This window comes from Apis mellifera, linkage group LG11, assembly GCF_003254395.2.
Source record: "Apis mellifera strain DH4 linkage group LG11, Amel_HAv3.1, whole genome shotgun sequence".
In the NCBI taxonomy this organism is placed as follows: Eukaryota; Metazoa; Arthropoda; class Insecta; order Hymenoptera; family Apidae; genus Apis; species Apis mellifera.
The window spans coordinates 7148510-7175568 of record NC_037648.1 but is presented as its reverse complement, the minus strand read 5'-3'; the positions used below and the strand labels follow the sequence as shown (position 1 = coordinate 7175568).

Below are 27059 nucleotides of genomic sequence, written 5' to 3'. Positions count from 1 at the left end.
TTTTAATTTCAAATTTTTATTCTTATACGTATAACACAAATAAAAATAATTAATAATGTTTTAATATTAGACGTTAGAATTTGACATTGTCAAATTCATTTTTTATTTTTTGTATTAATATGATAAATTAATTGAAATTATTTATTTATCAATTAACTTTTTTTACTTCATTGAAACGTACTATATAATTTTTCGTTTTCTAATTATTTTGTCTTATTTTTATTGTTATTTGTATTTATTTATAACGCTTATAAAAATTCATGATCCATAATTTATTCTATATTAATTTAATTTTTTTTTATATATTATTTTATGTATTATTATTGTATATTATTTTTGTATATTAATTTGAGTTTTTTTTTATGATTCAAAAATTATATGAATAATTATATTTCATAAATCAAAAACAAAAGTCAGCAGCTTTTGATATTTTATTTCTATTGAAATTTTTATATCATTATGAATATTTTAATTAATATAACTATCAGTTGCATTATTTATGCGCAACAGTACCTTACAAATTATACATTTTTTGAAACTAGGTCAGACCTACTGTTTTAGTCTATGCATACACATGTTTAGTCTTAGTCATATGTATATTTACACATAATTTACAAATCGAATTAAGAATTAAATTTTGAATTACGATCTAATAGATTATCTTTTTATTACTTAATATAATAATATAAAATTGTATAATAAATGTTTTTTATTTATTTTCAATTTTATAATTTTAATATATGCTTTAGATTTTTCAATCTTATTTTGAAATTCTCCATTTAAGAAAATTAAATAACTTATGATTTCCTCATAATTATATATATAAAATATATATTTAGAATAATAGAGTAAAGTTTAATAAAGTAAATTTATAAAATTTAATAAATAAAATTTAATAAAATTTAAATAATATAAAAATTAATATAAAAATTTCAGATTGAATGATTTAAAATTTAACGAAAATATTGTTGAAATATGTCTTAATGTATTAAAAGTCTATCATAATAATTATAAAATAATATATTTCTAATAATATACATATATATATGTATTTATGATAATATACATGTTTATATATGTATATATATAATGTATATGTATAATCATAATTCTATATTCATAAATATTCTATATAAACAATTATAAGAATAGCTATTATACAGAATTTAAAAATCCTGTTTTATTCTTTTATTCGAGATATGTCTTCATAGATTAAAAATCCATGCTCTAGATATTAACATTATGTTATTACAAAAGAAAATGATTTACATATATTTAAAACAATGATTTTACTCGCATAATGATACAATATAATACAATTTATATATAGAAGATATATAGAGAAGATTTGATAATATCAAGTATTTTAATTTTAAGATATTATATTTTTAACGTTTGTATAAATTATTGTATATATAATTATGTTAATTATGTATTGTTAAATAAATAAAATTATATAAAATATAAATAATTAACATATATATAAATACATATATAACATATATAAATTTTATATATAACATATATAAATTTTATGTTAAATTTATGCAAAATTAATTGAGTTAAGATAGTTTTCGCATAATTCTTAGAATAACATAATGAGTTATTATACAAAAAATAGAATAACAAAAATTTTCATACTTTTCATAAAAAATTCTTTTCATACTTTTTATAGAAAAAGGCTGTATTTTCATGATCTAAAACTCTTCTCACGTCTACAAAAAAAATCGATTTGTATCATTTTTCTATCAAACTCCTCAATTTAATCCTCGCTCAATGATCAAAACGAAGCCAATTCTAACTGGAGTTCTAGCAGGTTCGTTAAGGTCAAGCGGAGGAAGGCTTTCTTATCTAGAACCATACTCAATCTCCAAGGCACCGTAGGTAAGCGGAATCTAGATTTTTTCAATGCGGAGCGTTGCTATATGGTAGAAAGGGAAGTGGGAACAGTAGTCTCTCCACATAGAACTCCTATTTGATTTTCCAAGGTACCGTTTTCTTCCACGAAACTAACCTGATCCATCAGAGTCCTAAGAGGCAAACTAACTTCTACTTACATAACGAAACCTGCATTTTCCAAGTACTTACAGATCCTATATATAGTGAAACTATTTTTTTTTTCTATTTATCTACTTATCTATGCTTCCGAATTAAACGAATGAACAGCGAATGTAGTATATGATTCTATAGCTGATTTCTGAATATATTACATAGTGTGTAATATATAGTTAATGTATAAGTAATAAATAGTATATAGCAATTAGTAAATATATAATAAATATAAATAGTAAATATATATAAATATTTAATTATTTATTAATTAATAATTAGTAAATAAATAAATAAAATATACATAAATAATGTTGACAAATAAGCTCATTTTTCAGATATTTTCGTTTCTTTGTTTCCGTTGTTAGATATTCGATTTATACGATGAAATTGCTATATTGTATAATTCCTAAAATATCGAATTAAATAATTATTTAAAAAAAAAGGCGTAAATTTCATAACAGAAAAACTAAATTGCGATTAAAATTTCTAATTAATATAAGAGTATGTTATAAATCAACAATTGTAATTTATGATATTAATTGAATCATTATACGGTTCAAAAAAAATAAAAAAAATAAAAAATAATGAAATTGAGATAGAATATTTAATCAATTATTAAAATTGTACATATAATATATAATTTTTGAAATTCAATTTTTTTAAAGAGAAGAGATTTAATTTTTTTTTTAAACGAAAATTTTATTTTTATACTTTTTATTTATTTTTGCAAGTAAAGTATTCGTTGTTTATTCAACCGATATTATATATTATAATTAATTATAAAGTCATCAACGATACCTCAAATTAATTTCATTATTTTTGTTTCTTGTTTTATTTTGAATTAGAAAATCTCGCTAAATTCTATACTAAAAATTGTAAGACATTATATATATAGATACAAAATATGCACATGTACATATGTACATTTTTATTCATAAGGATTTATTTTTTTCTAGATAATTAAAAAAAGTATTAATTACTTATTTTTTTAAAGTTTTGAATAAAATCTATCTATTAATCTATTAATAATGAAAAAAATAACATTGATATCGAATTATTTTTTTATAAATGACTTTATTTTAATTTATAAATCGTTAGAAAAACTGGATAAAAATTTCTAAAACTATAATCATAAATTAAAAGCAATTGATATCGAGTTATTTTTTTTTTATAAATGTTGATTTTACATTAATTTGTATATCATTAGAAAAACTGAATAAAAATTTTTAATAATTTTTAAATCATTATAAGTTAAAAATAACACGAATCACCAGTATTATATAATATGACAGTAATACTTGAATATAAAAATTTTATCTCTGAAAGTTTCATAAATTATGAGGAAGTTCAACAAAATTTGTCATAAAGGAAATAACTTAAAAAAAAAAACTTATTGCTTGGAATGTAGATACATGAAAAAATCACAACTTTCATATTTTATAAATTTATTTGTAAATATTTTTTTATTTTTTTTTTTGCAATTTTATTTTAGTTGTTATTTTACAGTTTATTCTTACAAGAAAACAATAATATAGAAATAAAATTTCAAATCTCAATAAGAATATTTATAATATAATAACTATAAACAATATAAAAATAAATTTTTCAGAAATAATAAAATAATCTCTTTATTTATATTTAATTTTATATTTATTATTTATATTTAATCTTATCTCGTTTTAAAAATGAAATAATTTAATAATTAATTTTTAAAAAATTATATAATTATTTTTAAATTAATTATATAATTGATTTGAAGAAAATTAAAAAATATAAATAATTTTATATTTATTAGCTGAATTTATTATTCGATAAAATATAGTTTATTTTTAAGTATAACTTCAGTAAAACTCCCAGCAAGAAGGATATATTCTATTAAGATATAAGTTATCGCTATTTTAAGCGTATTTTATGATAAAGCATAAAATACTTGAAATAATTCATTGCTTATGTTTTCTGTTTATTTTTATAAATTAAAATATAAATTATTAATTTTTTAAACTTAATTTTTTTGAACGCTAAATTGGTATTTATATTTATTCTATATTATTATTCTATATTATTCTAATTATATTTATATGTATATTATATATTAAGTACTTGTCAAGTATGATAAGAGAAATTAAAAATATTTCAGATTTTTATTTTTTTAATATTTAATTTTGGTGTTAATGGTTCTAATATTAGCATAAAAACAAAATTTAAAAAAAATTCTTAAATGTTTATTATATTATTACCAATATTTAAACATTTATTTTATTTAAATTTACTTTATTTTACTTCATTTAAATATTAAATTTATAGAAATCTTAATACTTCTTTATATTATTTATAAATAATTTAGACTTCAATGTGTCATTAATAATTTAGATATTTGATAATATTATTGCAAGAATATAAGTATAAATAATCAACATAATATTATTTTATGTATTAAATTTCAAAAAAATAATCATTTTCTAATGTTTTATTGCACCATTGATAATAAATATAGATATTTGTACGATATAAATTTAAAATTTAAAATACAATAAAAAATATAAAATTAATAAAAAAAATTCTGATATAATGTAAGTTGATACTGTAACGTGAATATATACAATTTGACATGTATATGACAAAGTGACTTTTTAAAGAAAGCAGTAAGTTTATCGTCCAAAGGCAGTTTTTACGAGGCACCGAGGCAGTCTTACTATCGGCATCCGGCCTGACAATTTCCGTCTCGGCTCTGGTAACTCATCATCAGTGAAACATCTGCATCCTTCTTCTGTCTACCGCTTCGTCATTTTCCATTCCCCTTATCCTCAGTTATCTCGTTACCTGCTATAAAGGACTTTAATTTGCTGAGAATAGTTTCGAAATACAATACTCGTGCGATAAAATAAATAAAGTGTAAAGTACTTCGAATTTTTATAATGAATTTTATATATATTATCTATTTATGTGATTAATTGAGAATTCTAAAGAATTTAAATAATATTTCTAAAATATCAATATTTTGATAATTGATATTCTATTTATACTTTATATAATTTAATGAATATAAATTAAAAATTAATAGTATTTTATGTATGAAAATAATGTATGTGATAAAATGGTTTTAATTAGTATTTAGTTTAGAAAGTTTAATATGATTCATTCGTTTTAATTTAAAATGATTTATTAGATATAAGATTTACTTTTTAATTGAGTTTATTCTATTAAGTTTATTGTTAATGGTTATTTTTATTCCTTATTTAACTAAATAAATGCAAATATAATAATGCAAATATAAATGTATATAACTTTGTATATGTTATTGGATTGATATATTTTATAATTTATATATAAATGAATAATTTAGTTTAATATTCTTCTATTCTTATATTCTAATATTCTATATTTTTTATTTTTATTAATTTTTTACAATTTGTTTGAAAAAAAACATTAAATAATTTAACATTATAATAATTTAATTTTTTTACAATCAAATTTTTTGGTAAAAATATTTTTTTATAAAATATAATTTTTTAAATTAATTTAAATAATTTTTTATAATTAATTTTTTAAATAATTGCTATAAATTTTAATTTATTGATTTATTTTAATAATCATAAACTTTATAATTTAAATGAAAAATTATTTTATAAATATAATATACTACTTTCTCTACTTGTAACATATAATAAAATATTATTTATGGCTGAATAAAAAATTTTCAAATTTGTATATGATTTCATACGTTTAAGTGATATTATGATAAAATATTACTTTATTTTTTTTAATTTTGTAGCTATTATTATGTATATTAGAAATTTGAAATCAGTGAATGTTGATTCATTTTGGTATTGAGAAAAAGTATTGTCATAATATATTTAAATCTTCTCTTTTGAAAATTTTAATGAATTTGTAAATCTTATTATTTATAAATCTAATATAATACTATATTTTTAAGTAATTAAATTGAAATGAAATTTCATAAAAAAAAATAAATTGATTTATTAAATTAATTATAAATTAAATATATAGTTGATTATAAATAATATAGATATCAATAATTATATTTATTTTTAATATATTTCTATGAAATATTAATGTAAATATTAATAAATTTTTAAATAAGTAATAATTAAAATTATATTTAATTGTATTAAATATGTAAATTAATTTATTATTAAGTATTAATTCATTATAATTTAAAAAAAATTAAAATTTTATGGATTACACACAGATAATATGATTATATTAATTATAAATAATTATAATTTTTATTATATCATAAATAAATATAAATTATTATAAATAATATTCGCAATCTTTTTTATTCAAATCCAATCGTGTGAAATTACGAACTCATGAATAGTATTTTTTTAAAAATATTATATATATATATTTTTTTAAAATTATTATAATTTCAAAATAAATATATTTAAAATAAAAAAGGGGATTATTTTATCTAGTATCATTGTAAAATGGAGTATAATAAGATAATATAAATTATTTTTAAATTTTATCTTTATGAATATATAATCTTTTTGTTTTAATATTACACAAATCGCAATATGATCTCAAGTTGAGATATAAGATATTGTATTATACACATTTATCTATAGTGATTACATTTTTAATGAATACATACATCATTATTAATGAACAAGTTTTTAAATATTATTGTAAACAATCAAAGAGGATGTATAATCTAGCAAAAATTCTTCAAAGAAAATATTTATAACAAAGTATATTTTATATCGTTTACATATATGTATATATATATTATATATAATAAAATAATTATAAAAATAATAAAAATAAAAAATAATAGTAATAATATAATAATAATTATGATAATAATTATCATACAAATAATAAACTTTTAAAAATATCCAAATTGAATCAATCAAATTATGTATATAAATATATATAAATTAAATTAATTTATATAAATCTTCGAATGTTATTATAAAAATTGATGTTGGATAATTTATTAACAAAAATATTTTTTTTATGCATAAAAATCTTTATAAGTAAATGAAAAAAGTTTGTAGTTAAATTTATTTAAAGCAAAAAATTATTATATATATGAACTTGAAAATTTTAATGAAATTTTTTTTCTGAAAAAGGAAAGTTTCTATTTTCGAATGATATAAATAATACATGAGATTATTCAAAGTTTACATTATTGATGAATTGTGGATAATAATAATGTATTAAATTGTCTTGTTAAGTTGAGAAAAATATGGAGTATTAAATTAAACATGCATCTACAACAGGTGTTTGGATGCAATTCGATTGTTATGCAAACGACCTCCATTACGAATACATTCTCTCTCTTGTGAATCTATTCTGGAGATCGTTACCTATATTTGAAAGTACAGTTTAACCGATATTCTGTGAACGCGCGCGTGTAACGGTGTCATGTGAATGGAAGAACGTATAATACATTCATTAAAAATTATATTTTTCTTTCACTGCAATTCTTCACTGGATAATAATATTTTGCTATTAGATTAAAGTTGTTAATTTTTCTATTCAATATTATATTGACATTAAAATTTTGTTCTATTTTTACTGGAATTTTTATGCATTTCTACAATTTGAATTTTCTGTATTCTAAAAAGAAAATAGTCAATGATAGAATAGAAGACGATTTTAATTAATTTGTTAGATTAATTAAATAATAAAATAATAATTAATATGATTATATAAATTAAATATATAAATAAATTAGAATTAATGATAGAATAATTAGTAATGAGTCAATGATAATGTAGACATTTTTTTTAGAAAATATGAGTATTTTAAGAGATAAAAATAAATAAGAAGAAAATTAGTAGTATTTATTAACAAAACATGAAAATATTTCTTCAAATAAATGTATCTAAAAAAAAAAAATCTCGTGAATCATACTTTTTTAACTACTATTATTCTTTCAACTATTTCAAGGACAAGTCTTTAAAACTAAAAAAGAATGATTCAATTTTTCATTTAGATATATTTAAGTGAAGACAAATTTATGTTGCTAAACAAAGAACAAAAGGAGAAGATATAGATAATAGAAAGATATACTAGAAAAGAAAAATATACTAGAAAAGAAATGTCATACTTAAATGATATGTAGTTATTGTACTTTAATATAATGTAATATATGAATTCTATTTTTATTTTAATTATGTATTCATTTTTGCTAATATTAGATTATATAATATTTAAGAATATTTGAAAGAAATAAATCTTAATATATTGATAAATCTTAAGATATTTTATTAAAAAAAAAACATTTTGTGAATAATATTTTAATAATATTTTAATATGTACAAATTAATTAATTAGGAATACAAATTGTTTAATATATTATTCAAAATATATTTAAATTTATTTAAAAAAAATTATATTTTTTTACATGTTTTTTTACATATTTTTTTACATTTATCTACGAAAAAAACTATTATTTACTTTAGAATTAAAAATAGAAAATTTTGGGATTCACGAAAATTCGAATCCGAAATTTTATAAAATTTCGAAAAAATTTTTAAACTTTCCAAATTGTTATTCTTTCTTCATAAAATTGTTATAAAATTGTTATAAATGTTATAAAATGTGCTAATTAAATTAATAATTTAAACATAAACTCAATTGAATTATTATCCATATATTAAATAAGAGTGTGCAATATTTTCTTAAATTTCAAGTTGCGAAAACTTGTGCAAATTATTCTTTTAAAAATGGCAAAAGATTTCAAAATTATTGAATGCGATACTTTTTGAAATTTTAAAGATTTTCAACGTTTTTCGAATATTACATTTTTAATAAGAATATTTTTGTTCAGAAATTATTCAATTCTACTTTAACCATTTTTTCACGAGATAGATAATTTACAAATACTTTATAATAGATAGATTAAAACTTTATATATTGCTAAATGGCATCACTGCGTATTTCAAGATAAACATAAGTCACTTATAGATGGGAGTGTACATACTTAAATCAACTGGTAAATATTTTTCAGATCGATGTAATTCAGTCTCAAATACCAACACCTGTGCGTTTCCTCGCAATTTAACAGAGAAGCGGGTTCTTGTATAGGAAGGCAAATATTCAGGAGAAAATGAATTCGAAATCATGAAGCGGGATACTGACTTCATTGTTATGCGGACAACGTTGCTAGGTCACCGGTGCATTTCACGCGACAATGCACGACGATAATCCTCCTTTGATTCGGCGTCTCTTCCTTTTCATTCTTTCCTCCCTCCTCTTATAATATTATTATTTCACGAGACCAGGCCCCGAGTTATAACTGTACATTTCTGTGGTGGCATGATAGGTCTTGGCATTAACTATGTTACGTAATGACTGGTTTTCTCGGAGAATGAATTCTTGGTGCGCGACCTGCCTCTTTTTCCTTCTTCGAGACCGTTCGCTTTGGGGACCACACGAGTAAATCCCGATGTACAGTTACTTATTTGTACAAACACGAGAAACTCGAGCGACGATACCGGTCAACGGATCCAAAACTCGTCCATCTTTTTTTATAATATAATTGACAAATATTAAAAAAACTTTTAGTTACGAGGAAAGTATAGTGAAATTTATTTATATCTTCTTCAATTTTCACATTGAAATTTTTGTCATTTTTTTTTTTTTGTGATAATTATTAGATATGATTCTAAAATGATCTCTAAAAACTTTCTTAATTTTATGTTAAAAATTGAAGGACGCATTAAAGTTAAATTATTTTTATGTATATTTTGAAAAATAAAAAAAAAATGTTAAATATTTTAAGTAGGAATGGCAGAATCTTTATCCAAAAAACATAATTGATTGGTGAATATAATTGAAAGGCGTTTTATTTAAAGAAATGATCTTTCGTGTGCACCATCGTAGCAGATGTTTCATGTACAGTCAGTCACAGAAATATTTTTACTCTATATTACAAGGAAATTCAATTTATCCGAAAATTCTGATTTTATTAAAAATTTGAGTGTATATAAAGCATAATAAATTATATATGGAACCATTTTTTTTTTCATTGGGAAATTTCTGAAGAGAAATTTCTAAAATTAATTGAAGTTTCATTATTTTTTTAATTTTACAAGATACAATTTCGTTTAAAGATATTATTCATAGAATGATAGAATACTAAAAATTAAATTTAATATTTTAAAATTTTATGATTTATGATTTATGATTTGTCTTTGTAAAATACAAGATAGAGTAAAATTTTAAATTATTTTGAATACTTATTATACTTTATTTCCTTAAAGATTTTAATTTTTATATATAAAAGATTATGTATAATATATTATATATAATAAAATATTATAAATAATTTATTATGTTTGATATATACTCAAATCAATAAAATTTTTGAATAAAGAAAATTCTTATAATATATAGTAATATTTCTATGATTAATTATATTTTAATACAGTCGATTTAAAATTATAAGCAAAAATTCATTTTTTTAATTGATTATTTATTATATTTATTAATTATATGTATAGTTATGATAATTTTTATTATCTTTCATTTAGTCATTAATTACTCAACAATAATTTCTTCCGTAAATATATCTTTATTTCAATGAATGATGTTGTAAATTCTTAGGTAAATTAAAATAAAAATGAGTAAAAGTATTATAAGTTTTTAAAAATATTAAAATATTACATTTAATTAAAATATGAAATTTAATTAAAATATTCTTTGTTAGATGTTTAAATATTTTATTGATTATTAAAAGAAGATTATGAAAAGATTCATAAAAAGAATAAAAAAACAAATTAAGATATAATCTAAATGTTAGTAAATTTTGTTATTTCCATATTGCTGCAAAATGTTGAAGATGAATGTATGAAATTTTATATTGATATTAATATTAAATTTATTATACTAAATTAAAATAAATTAAAATCACATGGATATTTAAAATATGAAATATTGTAATCAAATAAATTTGTTAAATATAATAAAATTTATTAAATAAATGTTAAATATAAAATTTATTATTCTATGTAAAGACTAATGTAAAATATAAAAGATATATCTATTACATATATGAATAAAAGATAAAAATCATTCGAATAAATATGATAAGTATCTTGAAATAGACTTAAATGTTCTATTATCAAAATGATGAGAGACCAATGGTATATACTATTATATTCTAGTCATGTGCAAGTCTCAATTGAGGCTACTCGACTACACGATTAGGATTCCAATAGAATTTGGTCACTTCCTGATGCTATCGCAATTTCGTCATTTTGGTGCCAAAGAAATCTGAAAGTTAATTTCTAAGTATCAATTTATACATTGCAATTGAAATTAGAAAATTAGAATCATCATTTAATGATGAATGCAAAAAATAAAAATTATTTATTTAATTTATTTAATTTAATTTAAAATTAGTTTTTGTAAAAGCTTTCAAGTTTTTAATTTTTTAATTCCAATTTTTATTGTTATCAATTATTGTATTATATTATATATATTATATTTTTATTATCTGTAATTGTATCATTATATTATTAATTATAATATTTTTATTTTTAACCTCATATTATAAATTTATTTTGGTATTTTAAAATAAATATGGAAAAGAATTACAATGTAAATAAGCAAGATAATTTTTACGAAATAATTCTTTAATCTATTTTAAACTTAATTTAAATTAATTCCATCCAAAATTATTTTTACATAATACGAAATATTATTCGTCTAAATATAAAAATATAAAAATTAAATTAACTGTAAATTAATGCATAAACTGTAATAATGATAAAACCAAAAAATATATAATTTTTAAATTGATTGCGATTTATTTATCAAAAAATCTATTGATCTATTTTAAATTTTAGTTATTAGAAATCATTTTCATTAATTTCATTATATAATTATATTATTATATTGTATTAATATAAACGTTATATATATTTTAACATAAATATATTATTGTTAAATTTATTCCACTATATATATTAACCAAATTTGCTACAGCTTTAAATAACGAAAAGAGAAAAAAAGTATCATTTCTTCACTTTTTCTAAGTAAAATATGGCAAGTATCGCTCCATTTTCTAGTACTCTACTGCCTTTGTTGTTATATTCATTAACGTTTAATTCCTTCATCTGGTTCAATTACGTATCATTTAACCGTATAATAAGGACGGTCAAACTTACCTTCTATGATAATTATATACCATCGTTGCATTAGAACTTTTGCATTTTCAGAGAGTGCAGCCGGCAATTATGTCCGATTTAAAAGACGTGACAGCGTTTAATTACATCAATCCGTGAAGTATTTTCATACTCTGTTTAAAGATTTGACAAGGAAGTTTCTCTTGGATTTAAACATTGATTGTCACACGGTGGCCGAGGAACTTCCACTTTGTGAAATGGGAACGGATTCCGCAACGAGGAAACGTTTAAGAGAGAACTCGGTTCCTACTTTGGCAATGATGCAGATTGTCGTTCTAGATAACTAAATTGACCGTGGGTATATGGAAAGCTCTCATAAACGTTTGATGACAATTTCTCTTTCACCAATTGACCGAAAACAAATTTAAATGTCATGTTATGCGTAATCAAAAGTAGGTTACCTTTGGTGGTTTTGTGAACAAGGTTGATAATGGTTGACTTTTCACTTTCTTTTTCTTTAAATGGGAAAGTGAATAAGCATTGCTCACTTTACTAAGAGGTTCAATAAACAATAAATATTACATTCAAAATTATTTGAAATGAAAATAATGAATAATTATTTCAAATAATATAGCAATTAAAGTTTGGAAATAAAGATACTTAAAAAATCTTATTTGAAAATGATTGATTATTATTTGAATATCATTTGTTTGTCAAATAATTATTCTTTCTAGATTTCAAATAATAATAAAAAAATGGAAGATAATAAATTGGAGGATTTAAGAAAATAAATTTTTTTTTTATATAAGAAATAATGATTTTATCTTACAATTAAATAAAAAAATACGAGAAAATACTTAAATTTAGATATCTATCTCTCTTCAGATATCTATCACTGGATAAATCAATTTTTATTTCCATTCCAAAAATATTTATCTTTATTTTTTTTCTCTATTTTTTTATTATTAATATAATAATAATAAAATATCTTTTCGGTTATATTCGTCAATATAAATTTAGAAGTAAAAAAATCAATAATAAATTAAACAATAACTTAATCATTTAAATATTTTAATTTTTAATAATTATAATTTTCCTTTACGATGATACATTGAATTGTTCAATCGTAAATTTATTAATATTATGTTCAATATAGAATTCAATATAGAATATTATTTTCAAACATAGAAAGTTATTGAAAATTTATAACAAATTTACAACTATTTAATATTTATCTAAATATTAAATTCATTTGATCTATTTATCATAAAATTTCTAATATACAAATAATTCATAGTTACATAAAAATTACGTAATCAGTTCTATTTCTTATCAGGAACGATTATCGATTCAAATATAAAGATAGGGATCAATCTGCAACTAGAAACCTATAAAATATAGTTCTATGAACTACTGACTTGAAATGTAAAAGTCAAGACTTTCTCCTAATGTTAGTCGATCGTGTTGCCTGCAAATTCACGAGAAATAGTTGGAAAGTGAGTGTTATGTTCTATGTCAAAACGATAGAATTGAATTGAATTATCGAGTTCAAATAATTTTATATGAAACATTGACACAATGAAATTTTTGTATTACAAAAAAGAATAGGAAAAATTCTAATAAAGAAAATTATTTTTACAGTATTGAAATTAATAATAATGTGCATTTATACATATGTATATTTATTAATATAATCAATTTTAATATAATATAATATAATTATATAATATATCTAAGAATTATTTACATAAGATATGATTTTAAAATTAATAGAAATAAAAAAAATGTTTCTGCATTAAATTAATTAAATTATAGATTTAGAATTAATTAAATTTCAATATTTCATTGATATTGTTATAATTTCATTTCATTTATTCTATTATCTATTTACTTATTCTATTTTATTCTCATAAAATAAATCTTTAAAATCTTATTTTCTTTAAAAAATCACTTTGTGCGAAAATCTTTAATAATTAGATTGCATAACGTTTATTAATGATCTGTTTAATTAAAGAATGAAAATTTAATTGGCAGCAACTCAATTATGTATATATATATATATATATATATATTGAACATACAAGATGATCATTGAACCGCTAAACAAAAGTGTTGCACCAATGACGTAATGCATTTATGCGATAATACAGCATCGTAAGAGAACTTAACATCAGTACAACGCAGTTAGTAAAACGCAATAACGGTTCGACATTTAATAATGTGAATTTTTTAAATACAAGTGTTAATTGCGAGATGTCATTGATTTATTCATGTTATAAATCATATCATAGATATGACATAACAATTCATATATTTAAGATAATTTTGTATTATAAGATTTATTATGACGTGGAGATTTTTGGCACATAAATTAATTTTTATTGATAAAAGTCATTAATTCATGTCATTAAAATCAAAAAATCGAGAGTATAATAATTTATTTTAACTTATTGTAATACAACTTATCATAATAATCGTAAAATATATTTTTAGTAGCGAATTTTTAGTATTGATATTTAATTATTAATGATAATAATATAATATACTTGATAATTATTGTTGCTTGTTAATAATTATTGTCAATATCTAGTATTATAATATTAATATATTGATGTGTTTAATTTATATAGTTAGAAAAATTTTTCAATTATTTTTTGTGCATATTTTTCGTACATATATAAATATCATATATTTTTCGCATAAATATTTGCAATCTAATCATAACAATAATTTTTACATATTTATAAATGTTTTATTTCATAATTTCATAATTTTAATAATTTTTAATTTTCTATAACAATTTCAATAATCTATTTATTTGAAAACAATATTATATACCATAATAAAAAAGCAAAAAAATTTATCAATTAATGATTAATTATCGATTGCCTCAATTGAAGTAATTAAAGTAATGCGACAAGTAAAATGTACCATATCTTTATTCGACCTCGCGCCATATTTATCGCACGCATAAATTCGTTTCGTAGTTAATTAAAATTCGTAAAACAATCGCCTATAAACGGTTGCGATAAACTTGAAGAACGGATCTTTCTGGATATTTATGGAAAAGGTGCTGGCACAAAATCGCTTGTTCTACGCGTTTTATGTCAGATTAAATGCGTAAATGCGCGTATGCACGAGTCGGTCACGAGCATCTGCTTGCCATCCGGCTCCATTTACCAATTGTGCTTGTTAATTTCACGACACTCCGTTTCTTCGCGCTAATTGGCCGTTTTAATAGATTTCGTGCAGGTCAAAATGCCCGAAAACATATAAGTCGTCAGCAAATTAAACATGGACGACTTAATTGTTTATTTAGACGTTAACGAAAATACATCTTGGATGATTAATTTGTATCAAATGGAAAGAGATCTATTTTTATAAATTACAAATAAATTATAAATTAACAATTTCAAATATAATTTAATATACGTTTTAATACTAGATGATTAATAAATATATCTTATATAATATTATAATTGTTGCAGTCAAATTTCAAAATCATTAAATATTCGAAATTTATTTTCATTTGCATATTATTCTCTACAAAAGATTTGAATTTGTTAAAATAATAAATTTTTGATATTTTATTGTTATAATTATTAAAATAAATATTTTCAATTAAAATTTATATTAGATTGTATTAAAATAGATACTTAATTATGCGAATTTGTTTATTTTCATGACATTAATAAAATTATGATCACTTATATATTTATTATATACATTTATATTAAGTGAATTTAATAATTAAATTAGATTGAAATTGAAAAAAAAAAACTAGAGAAGAAAATAAAAGAAAAATTTTGCATTGTTTAAAAACTTTTATCATTTTATACTTCGATTTTTTTTCTTTTTTTTCATAAAATAGCATGGAATTTAATAAAATCAACATCTTTCAAATTTTATATGATTTCTATTGTAACATTGAATCTCAAATCTAATGAAAATCATTCCATTTAAAAAAAAATTCGTAAAAAAAATTATCATAGTTTTTTCCATTATGCTGCATTAAATTGTTTTTCGAACTAATCAAACGTAAAATATTTATAGTTAATTCTTGAATTACTTTACGACATGAAACACACACATACACACACACGCGCGCGCGCGCGCGTTTTCTTTCTCTCTCTATTTTTCTATAAATAATTTATCTATAAATTATTCAAAAAATGGAACTTTAAAATTATTACTGTAACAACAGTAATAATACACAATCACAACAACAGTAATTATACACAATCCGCCTTTAACATTTAAATCGTTCCACATTCTAATTCCTGTGATCACATTGTGAATACACCATGAATACAAAAATTTATCGTAAGAAAATTTTTTTAGTGAAACTATTGCTCGCAATATTTCCTGACCCGTTTTTTTCTTTATTCCTAATGAAAAATTTATAATTTCATACAATTAAAATTCTCATTTAATTAGATAAATGTAGAATTCGTCTATCTTCGTCTATAATATTTGAAATATTAAAAAATAACAGAAGAAAAAGAATTAAAAGATTTATAAGACACAGATAAGTTTTAGTATAAGTGCTTATACAATGTGGTTTTGATATAATGCAATTCATAAATTATAAAATTACATTTAACAAAATGTTTCGATGTAATTTATATAAAATAATTTGATTTATAAATAAAATTTATATTTTACTTAAAAGAGTTATGTTTAACTTATTTTTGAAACATAAATCAACTTTTTATATGTAATCTAAGCTTCGTATAATGCAAATCAATTTTCAAATTATATATCATTGATATATATAAATATATATATATATATATATATATATATATATATATATATATATATATATAAATTTATGCACATATATGTTAAAATACAATTTTTAACATTCCAAATTTATAAATTTCTATATATTCTATATATTATATTGTATTGTATGTATCTATATATTAAATATTTATAATAATATTTTATATTGTTATAGATATTAAAAGTAATATTAGAAATAAAATTCAATTTGTCTATTATACAATTTTCGAATAATTAAATATTTACTTATCTAAGATTTGTGTTAAAAATTTATTGTTATGTTAAAATTGTTTTATTAATAGATTTTATTAATAGATTATTAATAGAAATCTAAATTTAAAATTTCATCAGAAAGTTATTTAAAAATTAAATTGTTAAATGATGGATGATTTTAAATATTAATATTAATTTTTTCTAAAAGATTATAAATGTAAGTTATTATACATAGATATATATATACATGATAATATAGAGATTTTAATTTATTTTTCATTTTCTTAGTTACAGCAATCCATAGATAACTACTAACAATTACATTGTATTATTATTATTAATTTATTAATTTAATAATATTATTAAATTAAATAGTTCAATATGTCTTAAAAATTTAAAAGCATTTCTCGTTTTTAATATTTCTTTGAGATTGTTATTGATTTAAAACAAGTTTCTTCCACATTATTATAATATCTTCTGCAAAATGTAATATTCGATTATGATTTTCATATTCTGTCAATATTAATTAAAGATTTTATTCTAGTTTAATATTATAACATAATATTATAATATATTATATAATATAATATGTCTCAATGCATGAATCTATACTATACTATACTTACTATATGTTCATTCATTTCTTCAAAATCTATTATACGGATTCGCTATTGCGAAAGGATGAATAAATTAATTGAAACATTGCCAATGCTTTCACTCACACTTTCCAATTAAAAAAATCAAGAATTTTCTTTTGATCCTTCATATATCTGGCGCACAGGAAATGGCTAAACATTTGCGTTTGCAGATTTATATCTTATATATTACGTGTTTCGATTTCGCAATAGATTTATTGCTTTAGCTTATCGACCTCTTAACGTCCTTGCAGTGATTCTCAATGAATTGATACTTTTCGATAATTTACTTTATTTCACTAAAATATTTGAAAATGTTATCTTTCTTATTATAAATTAAGAACAAAATCTATTTCATAAGAAATAGTTCTTAAAAAATTACTTGTAATTTTCTTATAACATATTCAATATTTTTATTTAACTATGAAAAAGGAATATGTGATAAAAATTATAAATTTTAATTAATATCATCTATTTTGATTTTAAAAAAAATTATGAAAAAATAAATGCGAGACAAAACAAAGTATGATTTAATGAATATATAAAAATCTTAAAAATAATGGAAATAAGTTATATATTTGTAATTATTATATATATTGTATATTTTATCATATATTTATTTGTTAAAATTCATACTAAATTAAAAAGAAATTTTAAAATTATATATAAATAAAAATATATTATATCTTGAGAATTTATTTTAATAAAATTATTTATTTATTTTAATAAAAAAAGAACTAATCTTTAAAAAAAAATCGGTTCTAATAACAAAAATAGTAGTTATGTTAGATGATTTTTTTTTATCTTATTATTTATCAAATCTTTCAATCCTAAAAATAATTCAAGTTTATTTTTATTTTCTATTTCTTAAATAATTTTTTAATTTGAAAATAGTATAATAAAATTTTTCATTTTAATAACATGCCAGAAATTCTCTTTTTTCAGAATTATTCTTAGAAATTATTTTTAATGAAAAATACAAATCAAATCGTCAATGAAATTAGGTTAATCAATCTTTATAAAAGTCAGATTTCTTGTTTGTCGTAAAATTGATATAATTGAAAATTGAATCTTCATAAAATTGATCGATAACGTGATAATATGACTTCAGGGTGCCTTTATCTGCAAACGTTGCAATTATATTGAATTATTCGATTAATTATATGTTTTTTTTAAAGATAACGTCCTTATTCATAGCAATGATTTTCATATTATCGGCTGGTATGTATGCTACAATTTGCTCTTTTATCAGTGTAATTATTATTCTTATATTATTTTAATATTATAAATATTCAATTTGAAATATAAAATAAAATATGTAAAAATAAAAGTGTGAAATCTTGAAGTATGAATCCTTTTATATATGGAATAATCGTTATAAAGTTTTATGAGATCTTTTCTTGGAAATTATTCATAATATTCAAGATAGTTAAGAAAGTTTGTAGCAAACTTGAAAAAATGTTAAACATAATTTATATGTATGTACAGTTAAACTTTTATAAAATAATAAAGAAATTAGTAATATGAAGTTTTATGAATAAATATTCACATGATAAAAATAATATTTTTATATATATTTTAATTGGATATATGTATAATAATTTAATTATACAGAATAAGCTATATAATTAGAACAATTTTATAAGTAATAACTTTAGTGACGATTTATGATCTTATAATTATTTTGTAATTTTTTAACTATTATGAAAATTTTTAAATTAGAAAACAAAATAGGCATTTAATTTTCTAACTAATCTATTCAATATATTTATATTAATATATGAATATTAAGTCAGAATTTTATATTACTAACACTAAAAATTTTGACTAAGAAAGTTTTTTTTTTTTTTTAAGTAAAAATAAAAACTATGTAATTACAAGTTTTTTTCTTAATTCTTAAAATAAAAAAAAAAGAATTAGAAAAAAATTAAGATTAATTATTTAAATTAATTTGTTCATTAATTCTTAAAAAATCATTTGAAAACAAATTAAATTTCATATTATCATTTACTATTTATAGTTATATATTTTATACTTATTATAATAAATTCATAATTTGTTTTTTTGAAAATCTATTTATTCAATGATGAATTCTTTGAAATAATTCTTTCAATTTTCTTATATATTTAATTTTTTTTTATTAAAAAAAATTAATAAATAATAAATAATGATTGCATTATTTGAGTATAAATTTTTGTTTAAAAGTAAAGATATATTGAAATATAAATATAAAATATAAATATAAATTAAAACTAAAAACTATATTAAGAATTAATATATAAGTATATATTTATTTGTATATAGCTGCAATAATATCTCTTATCTTTTTACGATGGTAAATCTTGTTTGATTAAGAAACCGCAAAATAATTAGCATAAAAATTATTGAAAGTGATAATTTCATTGCAAAAGACTATATTATTTTTGCATTCGAATACGATTGAATATTCCTTTAATACAAATTAAAGTGTACTGTATATGTTATTATATTCAATTTTTGCAATTCTTTTTACCATTATAATAGTTTCTAAATAATATACATATTTTAAATATTTATAAAAAAATTATTAAATTAAGAGATATTTGATAAAATTTGATGTGAAATATCTTATCTTATTTAATTCCTTATCATATGATTTTTTTAAATATATATTTATTTTAATTATGTTTTTTTTTCAAAATTATCAATTTATTAATTTAAAATCTAAAGAAAAATAAAAAAAAGGCAGAAAAATGAAAGAAAAAAAATTTGTACACTCAATGTTTTTTGTAAAGTAAAATAAAAAAATGTGATAAAAAAAAATAACATGTATAAAATTAAAAAATAAAAAATATAGAATTTTAATTTTTCCAAAAATGCAAAAGTATGATTTACGAATACTTACTTATGTATAATCTAAATTCTATAATATTTAAAAAGTGAAAAAAAAAGAATTACATGTATTTTAAAAAGTAAAAAATAAATATAATAATTAAACATATTTAAATAAATAAATAGATAAATATATATAAAATAAAATAAGCTATCAAAGTTTGAATAATTAAATTTAAAAAAAAGAAAAAGCAAATGAAAATCAAGAAATGGTTTTTTTATTGTTAATTATATGAATAAGATATTATAATGAATAAGATAAAATTTTAATTAAATCGATCGAGAAAGATTGAGAACCTTTTCTAAGGTAAATCACTAGCACTTGATGTTATGAACAGTGCACCAATGGCAACAAGAGGGAAATGCCGTATACGAACCGTTGAAAAGTTTCACTTGACTAGTAATGGTACTTCCTGCTGGTCAGGTGAACTGTACGTTGATTCATTGGGGGCACATACCCTTGATTGGCAGTTTTAAAATTGTACAACTTCTACAAATATGGTGTTAAAAATACTGAAAAATAATGTTATTTCTTCTTAAAAATTTTTATTTTCGGTATAGTATACAAAAATATTAGTTATTTAATCGTCACCAGATAATATAATTAGGAAAAAATTTTGAATTTGAATAATCAAATTGATAAATCAAATTTTTTTTAAACTCGATTTTATTAAAAACGAAAAAATGTTATTTTTATATATAGAATCATTGTTCTTTGAAAACATGAAAATAATTTAATTATTGCAAAATCGAATATTTTAAATAAAATATTCTGTAAATGTACTAAAATATCAATAAAATTGTGCATTTTAAATTATTGAAATTTCATTCTATTATTTATAATTAAGTAAATTTAAATAACACTATTTTCATCATTATTATTAAAATTACCATTACATTTAAATAACATTACTAATCATTACTTTGAATTCTCTTATTTTATTAATAATTTTTACCATTTTAATATTAATTTTAATATTCTAATTATTAATTTTTTTATTTGTTATATGAATATTAGGATGATTTGAATTGAAATCATATAGACACTTGTTATTTCATTAAAAATAAAGAAATATGTCATTTGAAAAAAAGAAAGATTACTTTCATATTATGATTTCCTTCATATTAAACAATTTTTATAAAAATATTTTTTTATATTTTATTATTTTAATTCTTTTTAGAATATTTAATCAAATTTAGATAAAATTGATATTTTGTATATGTTTATATTTAATTCATGTAACTTAATTAAAAAATTAATGAACAAAAATAAATACAAATATAAATTAATAAAATATTAATTATTAATTACGAAATGTAAAAATTTCATGAAAATATTTTACTGTTTTTTTAGATCAATATAATTAATTTTAATTTTATTGATATTAAATTTTTAAACATTGTCAATTTTTATTTATATTATTTATATTTTAAATCGTTAACCTTATTAAATTTATCAAAACAATATATAATTATAATTTTATTAAATCAATGCAGATTTTGTATGAATTAATATATTGTATTAATTAATGTATTATCATATATGTATTTTATCGTTATCAGAATTTTTAAAACCATTATTTTTAAGAGAAATTAAATTAAAAAAATTAAATTTAAAATAAGAATATTTAAAGTACATTTCTTATGAAATATAAATTTAAAATAAATATAAACTAAACTATATATAAATATAGATAAAAAATTGATTAAATCAAAGTAATCAAATAAAAAAATTCTTTAATGTTTCTTTAATATACAGAAGAAATTTCTTTTACTATCTTGTTACCATATCATAAGAATTTTAATTATATTTATTCATTTAAAAATATAAATGCGAATTAAAGAAATTGGAAATTAGAGTTGTTTTGCTTAGTTTTCTTTTTGACAATTTGCATGACCATCATTTAAAAATAATTTTTTAATTTTCTTTATTATTTCCTTTTCCATTTGATATCTCAAACAAAATTGCGAATCAAATTTTTATTCATTCTAAATATTATTTTTACTTTTAAATTTAAATTTAAAATTAAATGAAAAGTTAAATACTTTTAATTAAAGAAATAAAATTTTAGGAAATATTATATTAAAGAAAATAATTTTGATAAAGAATTTTAAAAAATAATAATCTAAAAAAAATAATCTAAAATGAAATTAATCCTTATATATATTTTTTAATATTTTATTGTGTATAACTTTATTGTCAATTTTACCGTTATTGAATATACTTTTAAAACATTTATATATATATATAAAATACAAAATAAAGTATAATTTAAATTGTAAAGTTATTGACAAAATTCGATATTATTTCTACACATAGTCGAAACGATCAACTATATATCTAAATAAAATTGATATGACTTGTATGGTATGTATATATATTTTGATATGTATATATATATATATATCACAATAACTTTAGAAAAAAACCGGAAAACACGAATGATTAAAATATATGCCATTAAATCAATTTCATTTTATTATTATATGTAAAAATATTATAACGATATAAAAAAAAAATTGTTTTTATATTATAATTTTATATAAAATATTAATATGAATATTTTGATTATTACATTATAATAATACATATTGTTTTAATATATATTGTTTTATTATGATGATATAATATTTTATTTATTAGAAATTATCAATTAATAAAAGAATAAGAAATTATAAAGATTTTGAAAACATTTATTTGAAATAATTATAATAAAATTATAATAATTATAATATTTAAATGAAAAATAAATAGAAAGTTTTTGAAATAAAATTTTATATTATAAAATAATTCGCAATTATTTAATGAAGAATAATAATACAAAATATTTATATAAGATGAGTTTAATAATTGAACTCAGCTAGTTTTCTTTTTTTTTAAATATAATTAAAAAATTATAAATAAAAATTTATACTATATAAGATATATATTTTATACATATATGTAATACAATATATAATGTATATAATATAATACAATATATATATATATGTATTTCTATATTTTTAAATTATTTTAAATTATTTGCAATCTGATATTATATTTTCTTATTTTTTTATATTTGAAATAAAAATGAAATAAATTCAAATAAATTCAAAAATTTAAAACAAAACAAAAAAAAAAACGATTACGGAAATAGTGTTCTCAACTTGAAGAATGTGATTGTGATCTTTCCACCATCCTATAAAATAGATTGGACACGTAATCAAGAAACCAACAACCACATTCCTCATATATATGCTAATAGATTCTTGAAAAATTTACCTGATACGAGAAATTCAGAAATTGATCACAAGTCATTGCTCTTCTTCTCTTAATGATATATATCTTTTTATATAGAATTTTGAAATTTGATTATATTTGGTTATGAATAATATAATATAAATAATATAGTTTTTCCAAAAGTAAAAAGAAATTCAATATAAAAGTTTTGTAAAATAAAAATAAAAAGATACAAAAGATTTTAATAAAAAAATAATTAAAAATAATAATTAAAAAAAAAAAAAGATAAACATTCTTGTATTTTAAAAGTATTTCATATTTTCAATCTAAAATATATTATAAAAAAAATATATTATAAAAAAAAATTTTATAACATTATAAAATTTATGAAATGTAAATAGAAATTATTAAAAATTTCAAAATATATTTCATAGTTTAAAAATATCTTTTGTGAGAAAGAAAGAGAGAGATTAAATTAAATCCATTGAAAACTAATTGTATTCCATAAAATTTTTAGATTTTATGGAATTGTATTCCAATATATATATTATATATATTGTATATATACAAAATATATTATATATAAAAACTATTTTATTTTCTTTTTAATTAAGATACTATAATAAAATATTATTTTTATGTATTATATTATATTGGTATTCCATATATTTAAAAATTAAATCTTGTACAATATGTCAAATTTGAAGTATAGCTTCAGGCTATGAATCGAGATAAGAATTCGATTTACACGTTTTTCTTTTTCTTATACGCGATTCATAAAATGTCAGAGAGTTTCTTATAGAAAAATAAAATGTTTATCAAAATAAATTTATTATCAAAAATTTAAGTATTATAAATAAATTCTATAAAATATTTCTTACAAGCTTTTAAAATTAATAATATTTTTTATTATAAATTTTGATTAAGGATAAAAAAATTTATTATATTTCTTTAAATTATATACTTTTAAATATTTATTATTTTATCAGAATGTGTTTTTATGTTTTCAGAATGTATTGAAGGACAAAGTGGTTGCAAAAGATGTAGAGATGGAACATGTGCAAGATGTGCAATTCTTTTACATCAAGGTATTTGTGTTGATACTTGCCCACCAGGCCATATTGCAGATTGGTCAACTAGAGATGAATATATGGGAAAAATTTGTAAAGAAACAGGATATATGTTTGGATTTACTGGTAGTCAAGTAGCTATTTTGGTGGGAATTGTTTCTGGTGCAACTATATGTATTCTGATAATATTATGTGGAGCTATAATTGTACATAGAAGAAAAAAAAAAGCTGCTAAGTTAATCCAACAGTTTGAAGACAGGTACTTTATATTATATTTATATATATAAATAAAAAATATAATTAAAAATAAAAATATTGAAAGTTCAATTTCAATCATATTTTAGTGCAGAGAGAAGAGAATTTTTAAAACATTTGACAATGTTGAGAGGAGAAGGCAATACATTTCTTTCCATGCTCAATGATACTAGAAAACAAGTTAGGGAATTATACTATTCTGGAAATAATGGAGACGGTGCTGTTGGAATACAAGCATATAGGTATAATTATATAATTAATATAAATTGACTGATATATTCTTTTTTATTATGATTATGATTTACAGACCAGTTTTACGTGATTTGGCAAGGATATTAGTTCTTATTAATAGAAGAGATGATGAAATACCAGTTCCTCCAGATGATTGGCAAAGACTTTTTTCATGGGCAGAAAGACTATTAAGGCGATATAAAAGGCATAGTTCTCCTGAAGTAAGATAATTAATTTCATAAAAATTAATTTTAAAAATATTATAATTTTAAAGTGCTTATTACTTTAAATTTTTTTTTCATGCAAGTCTCTAAAACACTTTGGTGAGTCATGCATGTTAAAGAAATAATTAGATATGTATAAAAAAAGATTATTTTTTAAATGAAATGACATAATCAAATTTATATATTATGAATTTTAAAAGATAATATCTTATATTTCAAGGTGGCTCAACTTGTAACATTCTTGCAACAACCAACAGTATCCGTCCAAATGAATTTACCACAGCAAATAACAATTACACAATCACTTCAGTCTTATGAACCAAGAACTACTCCAACTAATCTGACTACATTCCAACCAAATGTACCACTTACAACATTTCAAGCAAGTGACAAATCAAGTATTAGTCCTGCTAGTTCCAGTCTTGGATATGTAAAAGACAGTCCTGTGAGTTCCAGTCTTGGACAGAATAGTTCTGGAGTTTATAATGAGAAACTTAGTCCAAATGGATCTAGCATAGGTCAAACAACTCCATTAGTATATGATAATCAAAAACGACTGAAACCTCCAAATACACATTTTCAGGAACTTGCTATTTCAACTTTTAATCATAATTATAATATTGATGCATTAACAGAATCTAATTGTACAATAGATGAATGCGAAACAAATGGACTTGATCGCGAATTAAATCCTCAATGGGAATTTCAAAGTAGTACAGAGGCTGCTAATTATACTATTTTATCAGATTGGTCACCTGCTCGTGAATACCTCATTGATGACTTTACAATTCTTGGTTTTCGACCACAAGATGAAATTACCACAGAATTATAAATAATATATAATAATATACATAATTTATATATTTTTTTTATAGCATTTCTTTATAAAGATTTTATAAGATATTTTCTACACTAAAAGAACATATTTTATATTTTTCCATTGATTTTAAAATTATAATATTTGAAATTATTAAAAAATGTTATATATCTTCATATTATTGGATTAATTTATTTGTATTTAATATATTTTCAATATAATTATAATTATATAATTCATTTTTATAAAATGAAATTTTAAACAAATTTATTATTCTATATTATTTTTTAAATGTTTAAGTATATAGAATATTTTATAATCAAGACAAGTTGAAATATTTTCTATACTAAAAGAAATAAAAAAGTTTTCTATTATATTTTAGACCAAAGTTCAATTTTTAAAAATAAAAATTTGAAATCATATTTTTAATGCATATTTTTTAAATATTAAATAAAAAAAAACATATTGACTTTATCAATTCGTTTTGACCAATCGAACAACATTAAAAGAAAAATATATTTTAATTTATTAGTTTATATTTAAGTTTTAAATTAACATAGCAGATATAAGATAC

At 19.0% G+C, this 27059-nt stretch overlaps 1 protein-coding gene across 1 annotated transcript in view; it reads left to right on the top strand.

Moving 5' to 3' along the window:
* The window catches only part of LOC727502, a 36743-nt gene extending 10178 nt beyond the window's left edge, over positions 1 to 26565 (top strand). Inside the window, exons 2-5 of the mRNA XM_001123212.5 lie at positions 24899 to 25217; positions 25303 to 25455; positions 25521 to 25665; positions 25889 to 26565. Of these exons, the coding sequence (XP_001123212.2) occupies positions 24899 to 25217; positions 25303 to 25455; positions 25521 to 25665; positions 25889 to 26500 (1229 nt within the window). The 3' untranslated portion in view covers positions 26501 to 26565. The remainder of the gene's footprint in view (positions 1 to 24898; positions 25218 to 25302; positions 25456 to 25520; positions 25666 to 25888) is intronic.
* The last annotated feature ends 494 nt before the right edge of the window (positions 26566 to 27059 follow it).